Source organism: Solanum tuberosum, unplaced genomic scaffold, assembly GCF_000226075.1.
Source record: "Solanum tuberosum cultivar DM 1-3 516 R44 unplaced genomic scaffold, SolTub_3.0 scf00144, whole genome shotgun sequence".
NCBI classification, from domain to species: Eukaryota; Viridiplantae; Streptophyta; class Magnoliopsida; order Solanales; family Solanaceae; genus Solanum; species Solanum tuberosum.
In genome coordinates, this window is record NW_006239074.1 from 485562 (window position 1) to 509109 (window position 23548).

At 32.8% G+C, this 23548-nt stretch overlaps 3 protein-coding genes across 6 annotated transcripts in view; all 3 read right to left on the bottom strand.

The window, feature by feature from the left end:
* Positions 1-320: 320 nt before the first annotated feature.
* On the bottom strand, positions 321-13706 carry LOC102600940 (uncharacterized protein At4g17910-like). Its single transcript, XM_015311106.1, is given in 17 exon segments — positions 321-643; positions 746-844; positions 3928-3972; positions 4072-4123; positions 4233-4362; positions 5639-5743; positions 5829-5955; positions 8739-8826; positions 9885-9958; positions 10719-10762; positions 10765-10807; positions 10907-10982; positions 11080-11153; positions 11416-11540; positions 13238-13280; positions 13356-13419; positions 13521-13706. Coding segments are annotated over 17 exon segments (1392 nt in total). The 5' UTR covers positions 13571-13706; the 3' UTR covers positions 321-490.
* Positions 13707-16095: 2389 nt separating this feature from the next.
* On the bottom strand, positions 16096-17603 carry LOC102600702 (RING-H2 finger protein ATL29). Its single transcript, XM_006352885.2, has one exon. The coding sequence runs from the start codon at positions 17065-17067 to the stop codon at positions 16096-16098; it is 972 nt and encodes a 323-aa protein (XP_006352947.1). The 5' UTR covers positions 17068-17603.
* A 177-nt stretch (positions 17604-17780) lies between these two features.
* Positions 17781-23548, bottom strand: part of LOC102601283 (tetraketide alpha-pyrone reductase 1-like) — a 7064-nt gene continuing 1296 nt past the window's right edge. For 2 of the 4 annotated variants that reach the window (XM_015311108.1, XM_015311107.1), the window contains exons 2-5: positions 20824-20999; positions 20304-20504; positions 19163-19494; positions 17781-18109 (exon numbers count right to left, since the gene is read on the bottom strand). In XM_015311108.1, the coding sequence (XP_015166594.1) occupies positions 17983-18109; positions 19163-19494; positions 20304-20504; positions 20824-20999 (836 nt within the window). In that variant the 3' untranslated portion in view covers positions 17781-17982. Of the gene's footprint in view, positions 18110-19162; positions 19495-20303; positions 20505-20823; positions 21000-21179; positions 21426-23548 lie in introns of those variants that run through there. The other 2 variants (XM_006352805.2, XM_006352804.1) reach the window with 2 other exon arrangements.

Here is a 23548-nt window from a genome sequence, read left to right on the forward strand (position 1 = left end):
CCAACTTTCTTTCTTTGGACCCCCTATTTTCTTGGGGGACCCATGAATACCATTTCCTTAATAGGGCTTCAGTTTGGCTTTCTTTTTTAGCCATGGGAAATCCTACCCAGTGCATGCACAGAGAAAGCAAAAGAGGGATTGAGGTCTCACTCTCTGTGCTGGTTCCTGTCACATATACTCCTTTTGGTTGTCGTGGCACAGCAACGGCATATGATTTAGGCCGCGATCACATGCTCACATGGGTACACCACGGTCATTTCTCTCACACACTTCCCACAGTGCATTTCTAATTAACAGAAATAGAGTAAACTGTAGGATAGTTGAATAGACAGGGGTAAGGTAAAATATATGATTGCTCAGTCAATGCCTCGATTACAGAATCTATTGTAGACACAGGATCTATTACAGGAATAACATTAAGAATAGTCATATGATGGAGGATGGGTTAAAGAATGAATTTAAATTAGAGTACACACTAGAACAAGCTCCACTACCAAAACTTCAATCGAATACCATAAAAATGTGCAACTGCTGCGGCAATAGATAAAATGTATGCATATCCAACCAAGATAGCAAGGGCAACGAATGGTGAGACAGAGAGGGTATCCATGGAAAGATTAACCATTCCAGTTAGCACGTTAGCCTGCATGATTGCAAAACAATTTTTATGACTAATCATCCAGAGATCAGAGGTTCAACATAAACTCTTATAGAATGATGATGTCACCAATAAAAATTTCCTCACCAGAAGAAAAGAGCCCAGTAGATTTCGGTCGAAATATTCTATCAATGCAGCAACTTTATATCCAGGTACATAATCAGCTAGAGTTAAAACTGCAAAAACCTGAAAAGGGAAAACGTTGAATCATATGCCTAAATAAAAAATAAAAAATAAATGCAACATTATATGGATCACGCCAGCAGATTTCTGTATGAAATTATGCAGCATTACATTCCGGAGAAATTCACAAGTAATCCGAAAACTCTTCCTGGAAAAACAGGAATGATTGCTAATTAGTAAAGGCTTCCTCTATCCAGAAGTTCGGATTGTTCCCCTACCAAGAGTGAAATGAATCTATCCTTGACCAAACTTTTTGGAATGTGTAAGCAACATTTTGAAAAAGCAATACTCAGCTTGTGTAAGTGTATAATTAGTTGAGTCAGAAGAAAAATTATGAGCATCCTACTTCACCCAGAAATTTGGTCAAACAACCACAAAAAAAAAAAAAAACAGGATTAGCTTTTCCAGAAGTAGGTACCAGCCAACCTTTAGTCCTTTGCTCAATGACATCCATTCTCTGTGGTATTACTCAAAAGTCGTCCTATCACTAAGATGTGTGAATGACCCCAAACTAATTAACTTGTTGGAGAAATTTAACGTTAAAAATTTCCCTTTCAAGTTGCAGGTTGATTCATGCTATTTAGTAAATAGTAATGAAACTCCTTGAGCTAAATGCCATTAATTTCTGGGAACTCAAATCTACTTTTGTTTCTCCATCTTTATCTCTTATTACTTCTTGTGTCTCCCTTGAAAGATTGGACTTATCAAGCTCTGAAATGAGTGGTAAATGATCAATCAATCAACTATCTTTCACTTCCAAACTATTTGGGGTCAATATATGACTAAATCTATTCCTCTCTATTTGTATCCATTTCATTTCAATACTGGCAATTCTCTAAAAGAAGTTCTCCAAGTCCTACACTTATTCCCACATTGACATACAAGTTTCTACAAACAACAACAATACACCCAGTGTAATCCCGACTAGTGGGGTCTGGGGAGGGTAGGAGATAGACCCTACCCTATTTTTGTTGGGTAGAGAGGCTGTTTCCGATAGGCCCTTGGATCTACAGACAAGGAAAGAATTTGAAGCATGGTAGCAAGAAAATATGACAGCAAAATACTGACATACGAGTTTCTACTGAACTAGAAGTATTCCTGGTAAGCACTAGATTTAATGTAACAGTAAAAACAACAACTCAACCTTCATTTGAACTAGCTGGCATTGTCCATATGGTTCCTTTGCTTCCATTATCTTCTATTATTAGCTAAATCCGCATTGGTTCCAATAAATCACAGGTTTTTTATAGCCTCTTTCTATTTGATTCTATGTCTACATTATCCTCTTTAAGCACCTTCAATAATCATACAAACCAATTCAACATGGTCAAACCATCTTCAGTGATATTTTTTCTCATTTTATCCTTTATGTCCAATCTGATGCAATTGTTTCAAGATTTGTCCAATCTTGTTCAACTGCATATCCATATTAGTTTGTGCATTTCTAAACATTCATCTTCTGGATATATTTCATTATTGAGACAGTACATTCACTTCAATATAACATTGTTGCTCCCGCAACCAGTGGCGGACCCAGGATTTTCGTTCAGGCGGTTCGAAATATAAAAGGATAAACGTGTAAATAAGCCTTTAGAAATGGGAAACTTGAATTCTTTTGGGTTTAAAACCAAACTTTTAGCACATTTTTTAAAGTAAAAAAATAAAACTTAAAAAAACAGAACTGAAAAAGAAAAAAATAAAACGCTTTCACTGGGATTCGAATTGGCGACGTACATCTTAATTTCAGGGGTACTTGCCATTGCGCCATCAGTTTCTCTTTGTTATTGAGGGGGTTCAAAATATATATATCTACAGAAATCCAGAAAATTTACCTTATATATACCGTGTAATTTTTTGCCGAGGAAGTTCGGATGAACCCCCTGGATCCCACGTGGATCCGCCCCTTCCCGCAACCATTCTGTAAAATTTGCTCTTACGTTGTTCAGCACTGGATTCAATGAAAATCTCTTTGTATCTCTACCCACTGTTCTCACACTTGTAACTGCTCCTTTGAACTATCCTGTATCGTATTTATATTTGATATGGATTCTTTATTTTCGAACTACTTTACTGGCACTACCATATGCTTTCTTTAGTTCACCGAATATCATGTAGATTTCCTTCTCTCTGTAAGAATTTCTACAAATCTCAACAAAAATACTCCGCTGTTACAAGACTACCAATCATGAACCCACTTAGCCTTACTTAATGTCCCCACTCTATCCTCATCACTATTCGAATTTTATATTATATAAGTTTAGCTTAAAATACATATATATATTTTATATATGTTTCATACAATAATAGTTCGAACATCTTTATCTCCTTTGTTCTTATATATTGGAACCAAGGTACCCTTTTCCACTCATTTATTATCTTTCACTCCTTAATATAACATTGAATAGCATGGTTAGCCATCACTTAACCTCACCAAGGCACTTCAAAACTAGTCTATCCTCATCATATCCTTTACTTCAACATAGGTTTATCTATAAATTCAGCTAAGGTTTCTATCTGTCACACATGTATGAATATCTACCAAGTCATCCTGGTAATTTGTATTGAGCAATTGACTGAAATAACCTCTCATCTGGCTTTAGTCTCACTACCTACTTTCAAATCTTGTCCAAAATCATTCTTAATACACTTGATCTAAGTTTTTCTGCCTTCGCACTCAGTCTTGAAATAACTGATGAGAGCTGACGTCAGAAAACCCATGAACTTAAAGACACAAAAGTACATCCATCCGATAAGACTAACATGTATGTCTGCAAGCACAAACTCCATTTACAAGTGCAGAACTGTTCGGAAGAAGAATCACGGATAGATGGAATGAGTAGCTACCACAGTCAAGCAAACAAAAGGAGCCACAGGGAATAGACAATTCCACATTCTAACTATGACAAAAGAACTTTAATCAGCGTATAAGTAGATAGAATAAAAGAGTGAATTATGGTCTTTAGTGGTATGAAAGAAACAGACTTGAAGGAAGAGTGCACGAAAACAGCTCAGAACATTCTTGAACACAATGCAGAAGAGGAAGTCCAGAACCATTTGGAAACAGAGACAATTTCTATGAATCTTACCTGAAGGTTCATAGCCAATACTACAGTAACATAAGCCAGGTTGCACTGTTAAAAGAGATTATTAGTCACATAAAACTAGACTGAAAACTAAGATATTTGCTATTGAAATTAAAAGAGGAAAACTCCCAGAGTAATACACTATACCATTCTGCGAGAAACCCTCTCAACATGCCCATCTAGCAAAACAGTAAACAACCTGCAACATGAAGCGGAAGCAACAAGCTTAGAAATATCAGCATTTAAATAGCAAGAAAGCAAACATTCAGGAAGTGGACAACAAAATACTCCATAGCCGGAAATCAGACCAGAATAGAAGACAGATAATCCAGACTCTAATCCTTGCCCAATCGTTTGTCCTCAACGCAGCATCTCCAGGTTTTCCAAAGAAAAGATAGTTGCCTAGTTGGACACAAACAAGGTACAACCCCCAATAACCTGATATCAAAAGAAATAATTTGCTAAACCAAAATAACCAATCATAAAATAAAAATGTAAGAAGATTGTGACAAGAAGTACTGAAAATATTATCATAACCACCATCGACCCAGCTAAAGTCGATAATGCTCATACAATGAAATTAAATATCACATTTGGTTTAAGATGACTCCCAAATACCTTCTGAGAAAAGATGAGTAAGAAAATAGAAATAACTAATTAATTCTTCAGTTAACATGTTTTGTTCTGCCTTGAAAGAGAAGTCATCGTAAGAATTTTCACATCCTATTGAAATGGGTATCCCAAATAAGCTTTCTTTCCTTGTTCCAGAAATTTGGGAAGAACTTCAAAACTTGCACAACATTAACTTATTTTTTCCATCTGGAAAAGAACTATTTTTCTTCAGTGAGTCTGGCGCGCGTGTGTGTGTTGATCTGGATGTTCATTTGTCCCAAAATCTACAAACTTACCTGACCCATTTGTATTCCACTATTGGCAATACTTGATACATGTGTTAGATTCAACAAAGAACAGACCCAATGGATCCCCAGTTCTTACTAAAATGAAGCTATACTACATGGACCAGCTTGCAAGATGTGAATATGTGATTACTGCTATATTGATTACTGTTATATTCAGAACATACTGAACTTGTCCTTAGCATAATATTTTATTTTGGTTGATAAGCATTTGGAATCCAATGTTTGCAATTTTTTCTACCCAGGTACCTTTTCTGCAGTTCTCCCAACCCACATCAGAAACATTCACCTAAGTCCACGGCTTCACGCATTATTCACATAATTCTTCCATTTAAACAAATTAGCAAACCCCTGTATCCCATGTTAGGAAGCAGTTTACACGTGTATGCTAGACTGACCAAAGAAATACCCCACAAAAAAACTAAATAAAACCCCCACTTCTTGCTAAAATAAAGTTTCAATGATGAACTGCCCTTAATCTGATTACCACTATATTAACAACTAATTATGACACTTATATCTAAAAGTTTATTTTGATTTACAAGCATTGTGACACAGAACTTTAAAAAGTGCACATATAGTGGAACCATTTACTTAACTCCACCTATATGCGCTAGTCTCAAGTCCAGAAAAAATTAAGGGGAAGGTTTCATATCCAAGTCAAAACGAAACGCAGAACCAGCCGATCTCTTCTTCAAAGAATTTCCAAAAAGACACAACGACCATAAAACAAGCCAGTAAGCAAATGCACGGTGTCAGAGAGAGAGAGAGACTGCTCTAATTTCACTTCATCTTACCAAAAATGCTAAAAATCCCTTCTTTGTTTTGACTGATGATGTCATGTCCTCGTTCATTTGAAAGAAGATATTCATTTAGCCCAAGCAACAGGATGACCTCATATACTGAAAGGACAAACAACATTATAGGCTTACCAAGCATATGAGAAGGTACCAAAAATTCTGAGATGGGCCAAGATTACAATAATACCTACTAGAATAAACCACCCCAGAATTCCACAATAACTCGGTGGAAGATTAATTATCGATGTCAAAATTGCTACACCAGCAAGAGTGAAAAAGAAATTCCAGTGCACACCATATTCACCAACGTGAACCTATGACGAAGGAAATGACTTCTATCAGTATTAAGAATGACATAGTTTGAAGAAATGCCTAGAAAATGCAGATGAAGAAAGGATCATAGTAGCTATGCATTTAATTGTTCATACAAACAGAAACACACATAGCCATAGGTACGCAGTACTCAGAAAGGAAGTTTAAAGCTAGACGACTATGACGCTTGCTGAGGACCCTTCTAAAATTACCATTTTGACACAACAATATGATGAGAAAAGTTAACAATGATTGCTGCAGTCAAACACAGGAAAATAAGAACATTTTGACTTTTGAGAAATAGGAATGGAAAAACATTACACAAAGATCTCCCCTTCTCTCTTTTTTTTTTTGCTAAGGTGTTACACAAAGGTCTCCTTTCCTGCAACATAATTGTGCATTTTAATTTTGACACTACTATTGTCCTGGCTTCACTAATCGATGAGAGTACACACCTTGCCAGTAAAACATTGGGCAATCGTGTCTCCAAATTTCACAGTTTACTAGTTAAGAAAGTAACACGTCATTTTTAAGAACTTAATATGCAACTAAAAGAAAATTCAGGTTATAACTAATCATTGAGCATGCTATCCATACTGTACTGAATGAGGAAGGGACCATTCATAAACAAATTCAGTATAAAGAGCTTCTTCAATAATTCCAATTCGTGGAAAGCCTTGAAGTACTCTTCCTTTGGTAGATCCAAGCCAAAACCTACTTCTAACAACTTGTTGGATCAAAGTAGTACATTATACATTTTCCCCAGCAGCGGAGGGGTTTAATTCTCGTTACACATGATGTGGCAGAAGAGATTAATTCAACAAGTTGTCTTGCTTGCATTAAGATATAAACTTGCCGTGCATAATTTCAAAGTTGAGACAAATTTGACCATAATCAGAAATGATACCTACTACGCTTCAGTCTGAAACTAGTTGCAGTCGGCTATATAATTCCTCATTAACCATGTTTCTACAATTAAATTCTTTTAGGCCACACCCAAGTGGTTTGAAGTGAGTTGAGAACCATGAGATCTAAGGTTCAATTCCTCGCAAAGGGAAAAGCTTAGATAGTTTCTTCTTTTTTGTCCGGCCTGGATGGTCCCGTAAATTAGTCGAGGTGTACCAACTGGCCAGTTACGACAGTCATCACAAAAGGTCTTAATTCAGTCATTAAGTCCGTTTATTTTTTAGGTATGAATCTTAATTAATTGGATCTTAACCATTAAGAGCATTTTTATATTACAACCTCTTAATGGGTTTGAATAGACTTGAATGATTAAGATATGCAACAAAGACTTAATATCATTAAGATGTATATTTAAAAATTCCTTTTTTTATGACAAGGGAAACCCGCAGCCAGCCGCTACCCTTAAGGGGGTGCGCATAAGGTAAAAACCCCGCTCCTATGCAATAGCCTGCAAACCACACAAGAGAGGTAACCCGCACTAGACAAGCCCGGTGCGACGAGCTCAAACCACTGGGTCACTCTGAAGGGTGTAAATTTAAAATTTTCCACAAAGATGGTAGTTAACCAATTCCATCTATTCACTGTTGTCGCCATCACTCACCATTATTGATTACCACCATTGTCGCCCATCATTATCTACCACCACCACCCACCCACAATCACCATTGTTGTCAATCACTACAATCAGTTGTCACCACCACTACCCACTATTTAACATCATCACCACCATTATCACAACAACCACCTATCACTACACACAATCATCATCATCGTCACCACTATGTATTGCAAACCACCATCATTATTTACAACTGCCATTAGCTATCACTATTATCCACCATCAACCATTACTGTCAATCACCATCACCACTAGCTACTACCCACAACAACATCATTAGACAACACTATTCTAATCGGCTCCCACAACCTCCACCGCTAGCCATTACCACCAACCGCTAATAGTTCTTTTAAAATATTTTGTTGATATATATTTTATTAAGTTTAAAGGCAAATTTAATTATTTAGTTTTCAGATCTTAAACAATATCTTAATATTCAGATATGCATTTGAATTCAAACATCTAATCTGAATGCAATATCTTAATATTCAGATGTGTATCCAAATTCAGACGTCTTAGTCTTAATAAGAACAAATGCGGCCTAAATATATTCCCATCTAATTGCCTATATAGAGCTTTTACAAATGCTACTTGCACTTTCATGTACCATATTTTCGCTTTCAAGAAACTATACGTCTCTCGATACAACTTCCTTCCATGTAATTTTAGGCCTACCTCGTCCCATGTTATCACATACTACCTTAGTTTCACACCAATAGAGCGACATATCTGGAGATTGATGCAGGATATGACCAAACGATCTCAAGCGACCTTTTCTTATATTATCCTCAATATGCTACTTGCTTCTTCTAATGTGATCATTTTTAATCTTGTCTAATCTTGTAAACGCACATCCAGCTTGGCATCTGCATTTCTATGGCACTCATCTTGAGGATGTGTTGGACATAATCAGAAATACAAACAAAAAAATAAGCCAAAAAGTTCATGATTAAGACAGCCTATCACAAGACATTCTCAAAATCGTCTTCGCTATTTCAGGCATGCATTATATGGGGTGGAGGTGGATACACTGCACATTCAAGTTATCCACTCACCATATCATTCTCACGGGCTGAAGTGTGCCCCCTCGTGAATGTTTCTTGGATTTAAATCTCCAAATTTTGTCCCCCCAACCCCCACACCCTGGGCCAAAGAAAAAGAATAACATTGGTAATGTAGAAGAATTAAGATTCCAGTAACCTGATAATCAACACTTGAAGTGAAAAAGATTCGAGCAAACCCCAGGACTATGAGTGGACAAGTTGAAGAAATTGCATTTCTCAAATTCCTGGAAATGTAAGTGCCAATTAAGAAAGTGCAAAATTTTATTTATCAAATGAATAAAAGAAGAGAATTGATTAGATAATTACAGACCAGAAATTAAATAACAGTTCTAATCAAGCAACATGATCTGACTGTACTTTTGTAGACCTAGTACAGAGGAATATATTCCTTTATCAAATGAATCAAGAAGAGAATCAATTACAATAGTAATGGAACAGAATTCTGACTCTCATATTGAAAAAACATCATCTGACTGTATGTTTTGATTGAAAGCCCTAGTACAGGGGAATCAATTATAAATAGCTATATGGATTCCAGGAGAAAAAATTTCTTTCTTCATCAACATTATGTGGACTAATGATTGGTTTGACAGATACATTGACCAGCCCAAAGAATCAAATAGTAGGGTTTCTACAGAAGTATATATTAATGATAGCCAGAATATTCTTACGGGCCGTTTGGTTTGAAGTATTAGAGAAAATGATGCACTCACACTCAATCGCGATGATAGTAGTTAATCTAGGAGCTAAGGCTCGAAGAAGATGAAGGCTAATTCAGGGTACAACCGAGAAGATTAGCTAAGAAGATGTAGAAGAAGGAAGAAGAATAGATTGATATTATTCATGAATGAGTGAATTAGTACAATTCCCATGTATTTATACAACTAGTCAATGGTAAAATGACTTAAAGAAGAATACCACAAAAGTAACTAACTAACTAATTTCTTGACAGTTGAACAGTGTTAACTGCCTAACAGTTCTAACAGAGCTTTCTAACAGATTTTCAGATTCCTTTACATTCATTTTAACTTGACTACATATACTTGCATCAGAAAACAATACTAGTATTAGAAATTATGCAATATATGTTATCTTTAATTCCAACATAACTACTCTCAGAATTACTAAGACACCCTAATCAGTACTATTCATATACACCCTACTAAACGACCCCTAAAGAGAAACATGTCAGTTAAACTATATAGCACCATCCAGTCATCTACAAGAGGTAAAATCTCATCAATGGTCATGATAAAAGTTCAAATCGAGAATCATCACTTACGTTTTTGCAATTCCACGTGCTTGTCGTGAAACCAATGCATTTGCCACAATAAACGAACCTACTCCAATGTCCATCTGATACAACCACAAGGTAAGCATAAGGTACCTAATTCTAACTCCAGTTTACATTTCAGCAAAAGGTTCATCAGAAGTAGTCAGTTGACAGAACCAGGATGAAAAACCTAAACAAAAAGATGAATCAATGAAGTTGAGCTCAATACAATGGAACTGACTATAGTAGGACGACATAAAAGTGAAGGAAAAATAGAGAGAAGAACTTTCATAATGACAACTTGCAAATAAGCATATGCTAGCGAAAAAAGTTACCTAGGATTTATTTAACATGTCAATGCCTAAAATGAGATAGAAAATGTAATTTTAAGAACTATACAAGGAATCTTGCTGTGTTTGGAACAACAAGAGAGTACACACAGTAATACTAATCAATCACATAGAACAACCCTGGTCTACTCTAGAAAACAATACCAATAAATCATCTCTTCTATTCCATTCGTTAACTAGAAAACAATACCATTAAATCATCTCTCATATTCCATTCGTTTCCTTTCCAGAAATAACCCTTAATATTACAATTATTTACTGTCACTATCCTTAATCTCTACATCTCAAAGAAAACTTTGTGTTAAGAAATTTTTGAACTGATACAGCCTAAATCCTAGCCAACAATGTTGTTAAAGGGTCGTTAGAACTTCCGTTTCGCCTTATAACTGAGCAACTGCAGATTGGGATGTTCCCAATCGCTCAGCCGGCGACTTCAGTGCACACATCAAGGTATTAGCACAAATATGGCAATAGAATACAGATAGTTGTTTACCAAGCCAGTACCGTAGGTCTCTGTTTTAGCATATCTTCTAGGAATATCTTGAAGTCAACAGCCAGAATACATATGCATGTCAGAAAATTCTGCAGCAATCATACCTAAAATCATAAATAGTAACTCCAGCAATAAAAGGAAACAAAAGTAGATGAAAGCATAATGTAAATAATTGTTATTCTGCATACCATAGCAACCCTGTATGCAGATATATTTGTCCTAAGAGATCGGACCCCCTCTTCCTGAGAAACAGAAAATCCAGATCTGCATTGAACATGAAATACCGTTACATACAATAAGCTACATGAAATACATGTAAACCGCTTCATGGAATAGCTGTAGAATTCTATGATTGGATTACCTTCTAGTTAAAATAAAGAATGTCACCAATAAGGTCATCCCAACTGCATTAGTATATGTCCAATCTGCCAGAATCTGAGATTGAATAGTTACTCATTTGATTAAGAATATCAAGTATTAAATCAAGTTCTCAAAACTTGAGATCATCTAGCACACAGGAAACAACTACTTCATCAACAAATGACTAGAAACGATAACCAGTTTATAACTAAATCTTCTTACTCTTTCCTTTTCATTCAGATGTTAATATAATAGAGATCTTTTCATCCATTTATTCAACTTGTTAAAACGAATCACAAGCATTGTTGGTATTATAGAACAGACAGAGAACACTTACAGTTAAACATAAAATAACTGGAAATACAATGCAGAGGACATCAAGAGTCGCTGAAGCAAGATGTGATCCCATGTTCTTCTTACAAACAACTGCATTAACGTTATCATCTTTCTTTGACAAGGTCTCTGCAAAATTAGGATCAGATGCCTCACAAAGGGGTGAAGTGATACAGTTATTGGCCACATAAAAAGGTGAAACAAGAAAAGGAAATGGAAATAAAGTACAACTAACGTCACAAACAAAGTGTTAGGACTTCTTTCGTCAAACAATACAACTAATCAAACAATTATGAGTTTGGGCAACAGTGATCAGACTAAAACAAACGGGTCTTCAGGAAGTTCATTGACCACTACAGGATCAACACATTAGCAAAAGATTTTAGTTGTTGATAAATTTGAAAAAAGGCCTAATGTATCTGTTGCTATATCCAAGAAAAACTTTTTTTTTCACTTAACAGTAATACGAGTTTCACACCCAACTTCAAAACTGGGAGCTTCTTTTGGACAAGAGAAAGGTCTAGCAATTTCTATTTTAGGTGCAATGAGTATTAAATTTACACAGCAAGTAGGATGATACCACTATAATAGTTCTTCATGATCTCTTTAGAAAGGTCTCAATGATAGTATCTCCTCAATAAAGTGCATTTATTGTCACTTAGTTTCACTCAGAACCTTTTACGTGAGAAATAGACCAAAGATTATCCCAAAACTCTAGCTCCAAGTTTTATAGCTTCAAATATATCCCAAGTCCCATTCACTTTACTCCAAACGGAATTCTAGAATGTTCGGCCTACTTCCTTAAAGTTTTCATACTCTTCCCAAACCAATCATTAGTCCCACATTATGTCCTCAGCTTTACCCTCTGAAAGACCAAGAGCCCCTCAAAAAGCATTTTCATAGACCTCAGTATAGTAGTGGCTTAGCATACTGATAACCTGTTAACATGTAGGAGTCACACTAATACACCATTCATTGCATCTTGCCTAGGAGGTTCAGTTAGTTCAGATCCTCCCCTGCTTCAACATTTGCTGTTTTACTACTAACTTATCCAGAAGTATTTTGCATGACGGAAGAATTGCATTGACTTAGTTATTTCTTGTTAGTGGATTTAGTTAAGCTTTTTCTGCCCAAAAATTAAGAACCAATGGAATGTCTTTTTGGAGGATAATAAAAATGGATCTATAAAATTCTAGGACTTCAACTATTATTTGATGTAAAACATAAATTAACAAAGTGGGATGATGAATTCAGAATACTGTACAGTCCTTTCTTTACTTTCTATAAGTCAAAATGTAACAAAATGATAACCTTCTCCTCTTCTTTCTTTCCAAACTGACTGCAAATACTCAGACTCCAAATTAAAAAAATAAACTACCAAGTACCAAAACAAAAATTGAAAGAAAAGTTAGGTTCTTTTTTCCAATCAGTCCCTCACCGGTGGTGGTGGAAGGTGACAGGTACTTGGTAGATTAGTCAAAGTGCAACAAAGCTAACCCGAACACCTTCATTACAAAAATAAATAAGTAAACGAATAATGTTTTCAAACCAACTATATCCATATAAACAGTTTGGTCTTTGTCACATTTAGCTAATGGTAAGAAAATAATACAAATACTTAATAAAAAGGAGGAGAATATATAATTTTTTCTTCTGTATCATTCCAATTTTGCCTGATGGCAAACTATTTAGGGCTCAAATACAAGCTTTACAGCATCTAAAATGGAAAAACCGAAAAAAAAAAACAATTAACTAAAACTTAATTAGAATGATGAATAAAATGTCATGACAGGAGAAAAATAATACAATGTTGTGCTATTTCACACCTTTTTTGGAACTGGAATATACCGAACGTAGAAAGAGGAGCATCTGAATCACAACACAAAAACAAAATTAAAATATAACACATAATACCAAAAAAAAAAAATAGCAACGTTTTTTTACCGAGAGAGTGGTAATGAGAAGGAATAACTCCGTCATTGAAGTTCCTGTTAAATTGCTCACAAACCTGAAACGAATGATCGAAAAGGTAATTGTTCAAAATTCAGATCATAACAAAGTGGAAAAAAATGCAATTTATGGATTTGTTTGTTCAAAGAAAATCGTAACTCTTCCTTGAGACGCTTGTTCGAATTGAATGTGTTCGCCGGAGAATCCATCGTCGGTGACGGAGATGGCCAAGTTCGTCAATACCTGTAGTGTGTGAGCAGTTTCACCGGCGGAGGTTCGAACAATTCTGAATCGGAACGGAGTGAAATTTAGGAAGTAGTTCTGCAATTAAGCAAATACCAAAAAAGAAATTTACACTATTTGTTGTTTTTAGCCTCTCTTTTTTGGGCAAATTATATATAATTGTAGCAAATTATTAATTCAAATTAAAAGTTATAAACATAATTTGATTTAATTGTATCACATAGCAAACTGTTGTTATTTTCGTCTCTCTCTATGGTGGAATCTCGCTTGCCACTCTCGTGTTGAGCTGCCAGTCTCGCTCGTCTCTCTCGCTTTTATACAAACACAAATGTATAAAATGCGTTTGTGTTTGTATAAAGCGAGAGAAAATTGTATATAGACATATATTTTCATTCCATTGTCTCCCCTCTCCCAGATCTGGGTCGCCACTCTCCAGATCTCGCTCGCCACTCTCACTCGCCTCTCTCACTTTATACAAACACAAATATCTACATTGCGTTTGTGCTTGTATAAAGCGAGAGAAAATTGCATATACAAATACAAATGCATATATTTTCGTCCTATACACTTATGATTATACAAATACGATCTTCCCCTGCCCAGTTTTCTTTTGTCTTTCTCTCTTTATACAAAATAGATTATACAATTGATTCTTTTATATATGTATGCCGAAACAGATTATACAATTACTTCTTTTGTATATATGTATAGCGAAATAGCCATAGTTTTCATTTGTATATGTATAGTGAAATATACATATTTATGTTTGTTATGAAGCGCAATTATGCAAACTATAGTTATAGCATACAACTATGATTTTTATGTTTGTTATATGTGAATCTTTTTTTATCTATATATTATTAAGATAATTTATAATTATAAGTTTTAAAAGTTTTTTTTAAAAAAAAATTGCTTATGATCACGTAAGAACAAATAAAATGGGACGAGGAAAATAATCATAATAAAAAAAATGTCTCTAATGTATTGAAGATGTCATAATCTTGTACGTTAGAGTCGTTTCAAATTTCCTATTAGCACTTAAAACATGTTGTTGTCTCACGTGATATTTTTTGTTTTTCAAGATTAGATTTAAAATTATACAAATTTTAAATAAACATTTGAAGGACATTTGTTTTTATCATATTGATATGAGAACCTTTACAATTTATAATAATTTTCATATAATATTTGAATATCTAACTTCAGAAACTAAGTCGATTAACTTTTAAAAAGCAAAATGTCTCACATAAATATTAAAATATGTTATTAAACATACATTTATTTATAGTGTATATTATTTATGGAATAATTATTTGTTTGTTTATTCAATTCAATAAGTGTTACATCAAATAAATTATATGTCCTATAGGTGTCCTCGATTTTTTTTTTTATATATATATATAAAAAAGAGTTTAAATTTAGTATAATTTACATAAATTTCATAGTATTAACAGCTAATTACATTATTTCTCTATTATTTTTTAATATTTTTAAGAATTCCTTAAAATTTATGAATTTCGGATACATCACTGGACTTCCGGATACATCAACAGACATTCAGATACATAGGGAAAGGATGTATCCCAGAGGGGGAGGATGTACCAAAGATGGGATAGAACATCCGGATACATAGAAACGAGGAATATATCAGAGAGGGAAGGGATGTATCAGAGAGGGGAGGGATGTTACCGAGAGGGAGATAGGGATGTATTAGTGAGATGGGAGTGATATATCCGAAAGGGTAATTTTGAAAAAAAATTAAATGGTAGGAAATTTTAGAAATTTATGGTAAAATAAAATGTGTATTGAGGTAATTTTCTCTTACATAAAAATTAAATCATCAATTCTTATAAGTCAAAAATTATTATTCATAATCATAGACGAGAATTTGAATAAACCATCAGAATGATTATAGCACGAATTTAAGAAATTGGTCATATTTACGAAAATATAAAATTCTAACTTCTCATGCTAGTATATTTTGAATGTGTTTGAATAGAACTAAGTATATATATATGACTCAAATAGTCATGACAAGATTTATTTATTATTCATGTGAACACTATATTTTTAAAATACTTTTTGTTATACATAATGTATCCAAGAAAGGAGTACTCAATTTGATATATTTATCAATTCAAAAACCTCTCTAAAATTTTAATTGTACAGCGGATCCTCGAAGGCTCAAAGAACTTTATCAAGGAAAACATTGAAAATCACATAGTAAAGTTAGTTGACACTTGACACACAAATATAAACTTGAATACATTATTTAAAGTTCGGTTCTTCCGTTTCAATTTGTTTGTTCTGTTTTGATTTGACAAAAGGCTTAAGAAAGTAAAAGGATGACTTTTAGATCTTGTGATCTTAAATTATAAACAGAAAATAGAACAAACAAATTGAGACGAAGGAAGTATGTATTATGAATGAAGAAGATAGATCTAATAATACAACATCTTCCATTAAGAAGCCCAATTAAAAAAAAAGAAAATTATATTAATTTATTGATATCTACTGTGTATGACTCTGAAACTTCACCAAAACGAGCATTTCCAGTAGTTGTTTTGCTTTTGTATTCACCAAAAGAAGTACAACTTTTTGTTGAATTATGTCCCTTTATAATTTTTGCCCTCACATGTTCTGGTAATTTCAATGTAAACCTATCTTCAGCTCCTCTAGATCTATCTATCGAATGCCCCGTTGAATGCGATCTCGAAAATTTTGCTTCTTCATCTTGTAATTCCACACGTTCTAATGTTGCACTAGCGCATCCACTTTCCTCTTCTTCTTTATGATCATCATCGTTGTTATTATCGTCTGGAATTGCAATGCTCAAAGAATCTTCTAACGATTCGTTCTCATTAATGTCACGCATGACATTATTGTTATTGCTATTATTATTGTTATTGTTATTATTACTATTACTGTTACTGTTACTATTACTATTACTATTACTCGTCACAGATGATGTATATTGTGACCTTTTCTTTAGCACCTCGGGCGAGTCTAGGTTCGCGCGACACACGGGGCATGTCTTGTGTGATTCGAGCCATAGATCGATACAATCTTGATGGTAAACATGGTTACATGAAGTAACGAGGCGGAGGATGCTATCGTTGTCGAATTCAACCAGACAAATAGCACATTCAAGACCACAAGATTCTTTACGATAATCTTTTACACTTGAATAGGTAAATGTTGGAAATGATTTAATAATAGAAGGATCAAGACCTAATTGTCCATTTGCTGAAACCCTAGGATCAATTGGAGTACCATTAGGGCTATTTCTTAAATGCCATGTGTATAGTAGATTTTGGATGAAACATCTACAAAAGAAAATAGATGAAAAACCTATGAAGAAAATTAAAACAAGGATGATAGTGAAGATTATTGCTACTGGTGGTGAGGCATATGTTGTTGGTGATGGTGGTGATGGGGTTGAGTTTTGGACATTTGAAGACATTTAATTTGAAGAACAATAGAGAGAGCATTAAGAATATGAATTATTTAACTTCTTAAATGGAAGAAGTAAAAAAGAGGAAGATAAGTGATGAAAGAAGGTGGAAAAAGGAAGAGTAGTGACATGGATGAAGTTTTAGATTTAGTTTTGTTTTTTTTGTTAGTGTTGTTATGGGAAATGATAAATTAAATAAAAAAAGAATATAGTAATTATTGTTATTGAGATAAATATGTGTTAAATTATGGTACAGTAACGTGGAAAAGGTTGGTTTATTATTCTATGGTTAAGAAGGAAGTTCTAGAGAGAGTTCCATGTTATGAGGAAATGTGAGATATTAAATATGTATAGTAGTGTCTATGGTTTTGCTACCATCAGTTAGCTCATTTCCTTTAGGTAATATTTATATACTTATTACATATTACACTAGTAATTCAAACCTACTTGACTAGTAATTATTTCTTCGTTCGTTTTAAAATAAGTATTTTTTTAGTAAAATTTGTCCCAAAATAAATATCGTGTTAGAAATTCAAGACAGAATAGTATAGTATACCCTTATATTTATAAAAAAATACTTTTTTTTATAATAGTGTCCAATTCTTAAGAAACATGTAATAAATAAGGGTATAATTTAGTAATCATATCCCGCGATTTTTTTAATGGGTGCTAGTTAAAGAGATTTGCACTTAAAAGCAACAACTACAATTTGCAAAATCTTATCACATGGGGGATCTTCAATTATTGCTTTACTAATGTTGACATTTGCACATCAACATAATTACATGCCATTTTTTGGGCTTAATTCCTTTATACTTTTCTTCCTTTTAGGTGGAATATTGTTGTCGAATTTAATAACCTTGGACAATAATTTCTAAGAATGGAAGTTACCAATCAATTCATAATGCTTAATGGAATTAATTATCATGTTGACACTTTCATAAGCATTCCTCTTGATTTGCCATTGATCTGTGGCTGACATTCAACCATAAGTTTGTTCAACTTCTTGTTGCTTATCCTCTCTTGAATTATCCTTGTATCACTCTCCATACTATCAAATCAAAAAGGAAAAATTGTATGAGATCCATAGCATCATATTAATTACCTCAATTATCATAGATCACAACATTGATATTCAAGAATTGCGTTCAAAAAATCATCACCAAGATATTAATGATTTGCATTTTTGAAAGAAACTATATGTACGCACTGTTTAACCTATAAAATTTAAAAAATCTTCATAATTATTTACAAGAATACCACATATACAGTGTAATTCTATAAGTGGGGTTTGCAGAGGTTAGGATCAAGGTACGCAGACCTTACGTCTTCTATCTTTATAAAGTAGATAAACTGTTTTTTGATACATGCTCGGTAGGTAAGAAAAGAATTTGAATCATGGAGCAAGATGTTGATAGCAAGATACAAAGCATATTTTTTTTATAAATTTTTTATAGTATCGTATATTTTTGAGAAGTCCACAAAAATTAAATAGCAAGAAAAATAAAAAAGGTTAAAGTGATGAAAAATTTCACCTAGCTTGAATTTCAAGAATAAAATATCGTATAAATTGACGGAAAGAATATGTATTTATATAGGTATTTATGGATGCTTTCCGTTTTTTTAATTTCATGAAATTAGTATAAAAACTTATGTAATTATTTATCAAAAACATTGATGCTCTTTCCGTTATATTTTCTTTTTGAAATTAGTATCAAAATTTATGCTATTTTTTTTTTACAAATTTCGTAAGAAATTATAAATAAAATGATAGCTTTACTAATTTACATTTAATTTTTTTAAAATTTATAAATTTTATTTACACTTACAAAAGGAAAAAAAATGTTATTGTTTTTTGATACATGCTAGGTAGGTAAGAAAATAATTTGTATCATGGAGCAAGATACAAAGCATTTTTTTTTTTGAAAACTTGAATTTCATAATTAAAGCATAATTTTTAAAAAACTTGAATTTCATAGTTCCATAAAAACCGATACATTTCTATATTTAGTAACAATATCTATTTTATTCTTAGCGAAATTATTTATAGTCACACAAACATAAATCAAATATATCACATGAATTAAAACAGAGAAAATAGTACCTTTGAGGTGATGAAGGCAAAGGAGATAAGATGTTGGCAAGTTTAACAGCATCTTCAGTTTGATTAATGATGTGATTAAAGCATAAATAGCGTCCATAAGTTGAAATTTGTTCATAAACACAAATGTGGGCCTCCACCAAGAAATCAAGATCAACGGTCACAAACACTCCATCTTCGTACATCTCAGCAGCTCCTTTAAGATATGGATTTTTGATCGTTAGATCAGGACCCATCAATAGTCCTGCATTGACTGATACCATGTTGACTCCTCTGTCCATAGCCAATGCCCATGCTGTCTTCTCTGCTAGTGTTTTTGACAATGCATGCCATAGCTATCCATTTTCATCAAAAATAAAATTCACTATCATCGCACAAGTAAGGTCTGAAAAGGATAGTATACAAATAGACCTTATCTTCTTCCGAAGTCCTATCTTCAGAGAGACTGTTATCGATACATTTGTGTATAGTATAACAACACTAACTGAATGATCTCATAAGTGGGATCTGAGAAAAATAAAGTATGTGTAGATCTTATTCTTATCTTTATCACATCTATTCTACTTTACGTGATTTGATTTGTAATACGAATGTCAAATCAATTAATTTTTTGAGACAAGTCGAATATGAAAATTATTGTTTCTTTTTTGAAATAAAATCTACATATTTAGAAATAATAGAAAAATATATTATAAGTCACACTAGTATACATGGTTAATATTAAAAAAAATTGGTAAAAAAAAACATTATTTTACTCTTCAAATAGTAGATAGGACACACAAGTGAAACAGAGGGAGTAATATGCTCTAATTAATCTAATTTATCACTTTAACCATGATAATTAATATAGTTTGAACTTTAAGCATGCATTAGCTGTGCGCATTTAATAATTCGCATATTAAAATAATTTAGACGAAAGTCTTCTAGTTGAACATCATGCACAAGTAGTAGTATTCACGATACATGAACTTTTAATTAATTCAATTAGGTATAAATTAACTTTAATTTTTTGAAATTGAATAATTTCAAATTTCAACTATCATCACTTCGAAAATAAAAGTTAACTTTTTTTAAATGTCACAGTAAAACATGATCAAAACGTCTACCTAAATCCTCTAAATATAATGTATGTTGGCATATGTACCTTGAATTTACGACAAACGTTGATGTCACTCCAATGTCTTTCATCAAGAAGCATGGATGCAGAGTTTTGATCATTTTCATGATGTCCCCAAATAATTGCAGTTGCTGAGGAAGTGAACACAACTTTTTCAATAGTGTCTGTTTGTGCACATGCTTCCAGTACATTATGTGCTGCCCTCACCTCCACTTCTCCGATATATTCCTGCCCCGAGATAAAAAGACTATTTCTGATATATCATCGACTCAAAAGAAAAGTTTTCGAAGTAGGATAGTAGAAAGGTATTGATAAGTCAACACCCTAGTTTCATATATTAACAATATTATCAATCATTGAAACGCAAATAAAAGAGCAAAGCTCTCACGTTGACCTGTTGTAGTTGATAATCTGTCTTATGTTCAAGTTATTAATTCTACCTTTTTAATGGACGATTATAACTTTTTACACGACCTAACATAGAAGTTAAAACTCGAAACACAAATTAAATCATATAATCTTCAGAGTAAATCAAGAGTAATCGTACATCATAAGTGGAATGATCATGAGGAGGCTCAAAGGAATAGAAGAGAGCACAACAACCCTTCAAAGCATCGACAATACTATGATAATCAAAAGGATCCGATTTAAAAATCTTCAATTTCTTCATCTTGTCATCATCATCATCACATTCAAGTTCGTCCAAGAACAACGATGATTCGCCTAATACGAGAGTAAGAAAGGAAGAAAACTAGTTAATTTCTCATATTGTCACTCAAGTAATAGCGATCTTCTGAGATAATAACTATTACTTGAGTACTGATCATCTGAGAAATCAATCCGGAAGAAAACTAATGAATAGAAAAGGGGGAAATTAAAAAGAGAAGTAACAATGTTCCTAACCATAATTTTGAAGGGATGCATGAACAGTATATCCTCTCTGAAGAAGACATTTAACAAGTTTTGTACCTAAACAACTCGAGGCATCCATTACACAAACTGCACTATTCATGTTGAAATTGCTCTCAATTAGAAGTATATAACAATCCAAATAATAGAGAGTTTGATCTATTGATTGGATATTTGTTAAATAAAGAGATCAATTGGGATGTGAAGAGTTAATTGATTCAAGGACTTTGTATATATAAAGCTACCTAGCTAGCATCTATATATACAACAAAAAAGGTATATAGTTGTAGGGCCCAAATAATAATGAGTGTGAGTTTGAGCCAGAAGTCTCGGGTTCAAGTCCCTTAGCCTGTTAGGGAGTGTTTTATTTTCAATGTGGGATTTTTCGACATGATCGGGCTTCATTAATATGGGTATCAAGCACGGGGTGGAAACCAACAAAACACTAATATACTTATTCTATACCATAGTTAAATTTCAATTTTTTTCTTAAAAATATATTATTAACAGTAAAACTATACTAATATTATTAAGTCATTCTCAAATTAATGCACTTTTTCTTGCATGCATATGTAGGTGGGGTGGCCAATTAGGCAGGCTTGTTGAGCTTTCCAGGGTGTATTTTTGAGTTGTTAGGAGATGTTGTGGGGATAAACATTAATTACAAACCTAATTAAGTATGTACACTAAAGTTCATACCTTAATTTCATTATTTTGCGGTTTGGGTTACCTAATAAACTTAGGCAATTAGCAAGAACGTGATATAAATCTGTCCATTACAAATTTATTTATAATTTTATAATCTTTTTAAAAGAAATCTTCGTTTTTATATATGTAAAATTTGAAAGATCTTTTTATCTTTTCTATTCAATTTATATAGCTATACTTGGTTTCGACTTCGTGTCCCACCGATAATTGACACATCAATTAATTGGGGTACGCTGTTGACTTTATTCCAAAATTCCAATTCTTGATATAAAAAAATTTCCTAGAATATTATCAAAAAAAAAAACACTATAGTCCGTTATATACATATCAAGAACAAACTCATAATCAAACAAAAAGAGACCCATTCTTGACAAGTCAATGGAATTCATTGAATATTTCAATGATGGCTCAACTACTTCTCACAAATGGTTTGGAGAATTTTCTTGCTAAGCTCAAGTACTTCCTCAGTTTCATATTATTTGATCTCTATAGAAAATTGAACATCACTAATAAAGTGAAAGTTTCATCAATTACCTGAGCTATTAATATTCTCTTGGGGAAAAAAAGTCGAAATGATCTCCCTTACATTTTATGTCAACGTGATTGGTCTCCTATCTCACGAGTACTCAAGCAATTTATTGCCTAAAACAACGTATGTTAAATCTGAGTCCGGAGCCTAAAGGGCAAAAAAAATGGTCAAAAATTCCAAAAGGGCACATCACTTTTTATTTTAGCCAAAAGGGCAAAATCGCTGCGTCAGCAGCGATTTTCCTCTGACAAAATTACAAAATCGCTGCCCTAGCAGCGATTTCGTCTTAAAAATTTTTTTTTTTAAAAATTAAAAATTGCCTCCTTTTTTTTTTTTAAAAAATTCTTAACCAAATTCGCTGCTATAGCAGTGATTTTGAAGGAAAAAAAAGTTTTTTTTTTTTTTTAAAAATTAAAAATTGCCTCCTTTTTTTTTTTTAAAAAAAAAAAAAGCGTCGATTTTTAATTTTTAAAAAAAAAAAAGGAGGCAATTTTTAATTTTTAATTTTTTTTTTTTTAAAAAAAACCCCTGCCACAGCAGCGATTTTTTAAAAAAAAGTTTTTTTCTGAATTTAATATTCTTTTATGTACATGAGATGTATATTCTTTGTTTTGTCAAAAAGCCCTTTTGGTTAATTTTTTTTTTTTTTTATTCTTTTTACAAAATCGCTGCTGTGGCAGGGATTTTTAATAAAAAAAAATAAAAATTTAAAAACATTCCTTTTTTTTCTTTAAAAAAACTAAAACAGCACATCAAAAAAAAAAATTAAAAATTAAAAATTGCCTCCTTTTTTTTTTTTAAAAATTAAAAATCGACGCTTTTTTTTTTTTTAAAAATTAAAAATTGCCTCCTTTTTTTTTTTTAAAAAAAACCCCTGCCACAGCAGCGATTTTGTAAAAAGAATAAAAAAAAAAAAAAAACAAATTAAAAATTAAAAATTGCCTCCTTTTTTTTTTTTAAAAAAAAAAATTTTTTTAACAAAATCGCTGCCACAGCAGCGATTTTGTAAAAAGAATAAAAAAAAAAAAAAAATTAAAAATTAAAAATCGATGCTTTTTTTTCTTTAAAAAAACTAAAACAGCACATCAAAAAAAAAATTAACCAAAAGGGCTTCTGACAAAACAAA

Excerpts from the sequence above, each read along its gene's own strand:
- LOC102600702 (XM_006352885.2), bottom strand. The coding sequence starts at position 17,067 with ATGTCTTCAAATGTCCAAAACTCAACCCCATCACCACCATCACCAACA.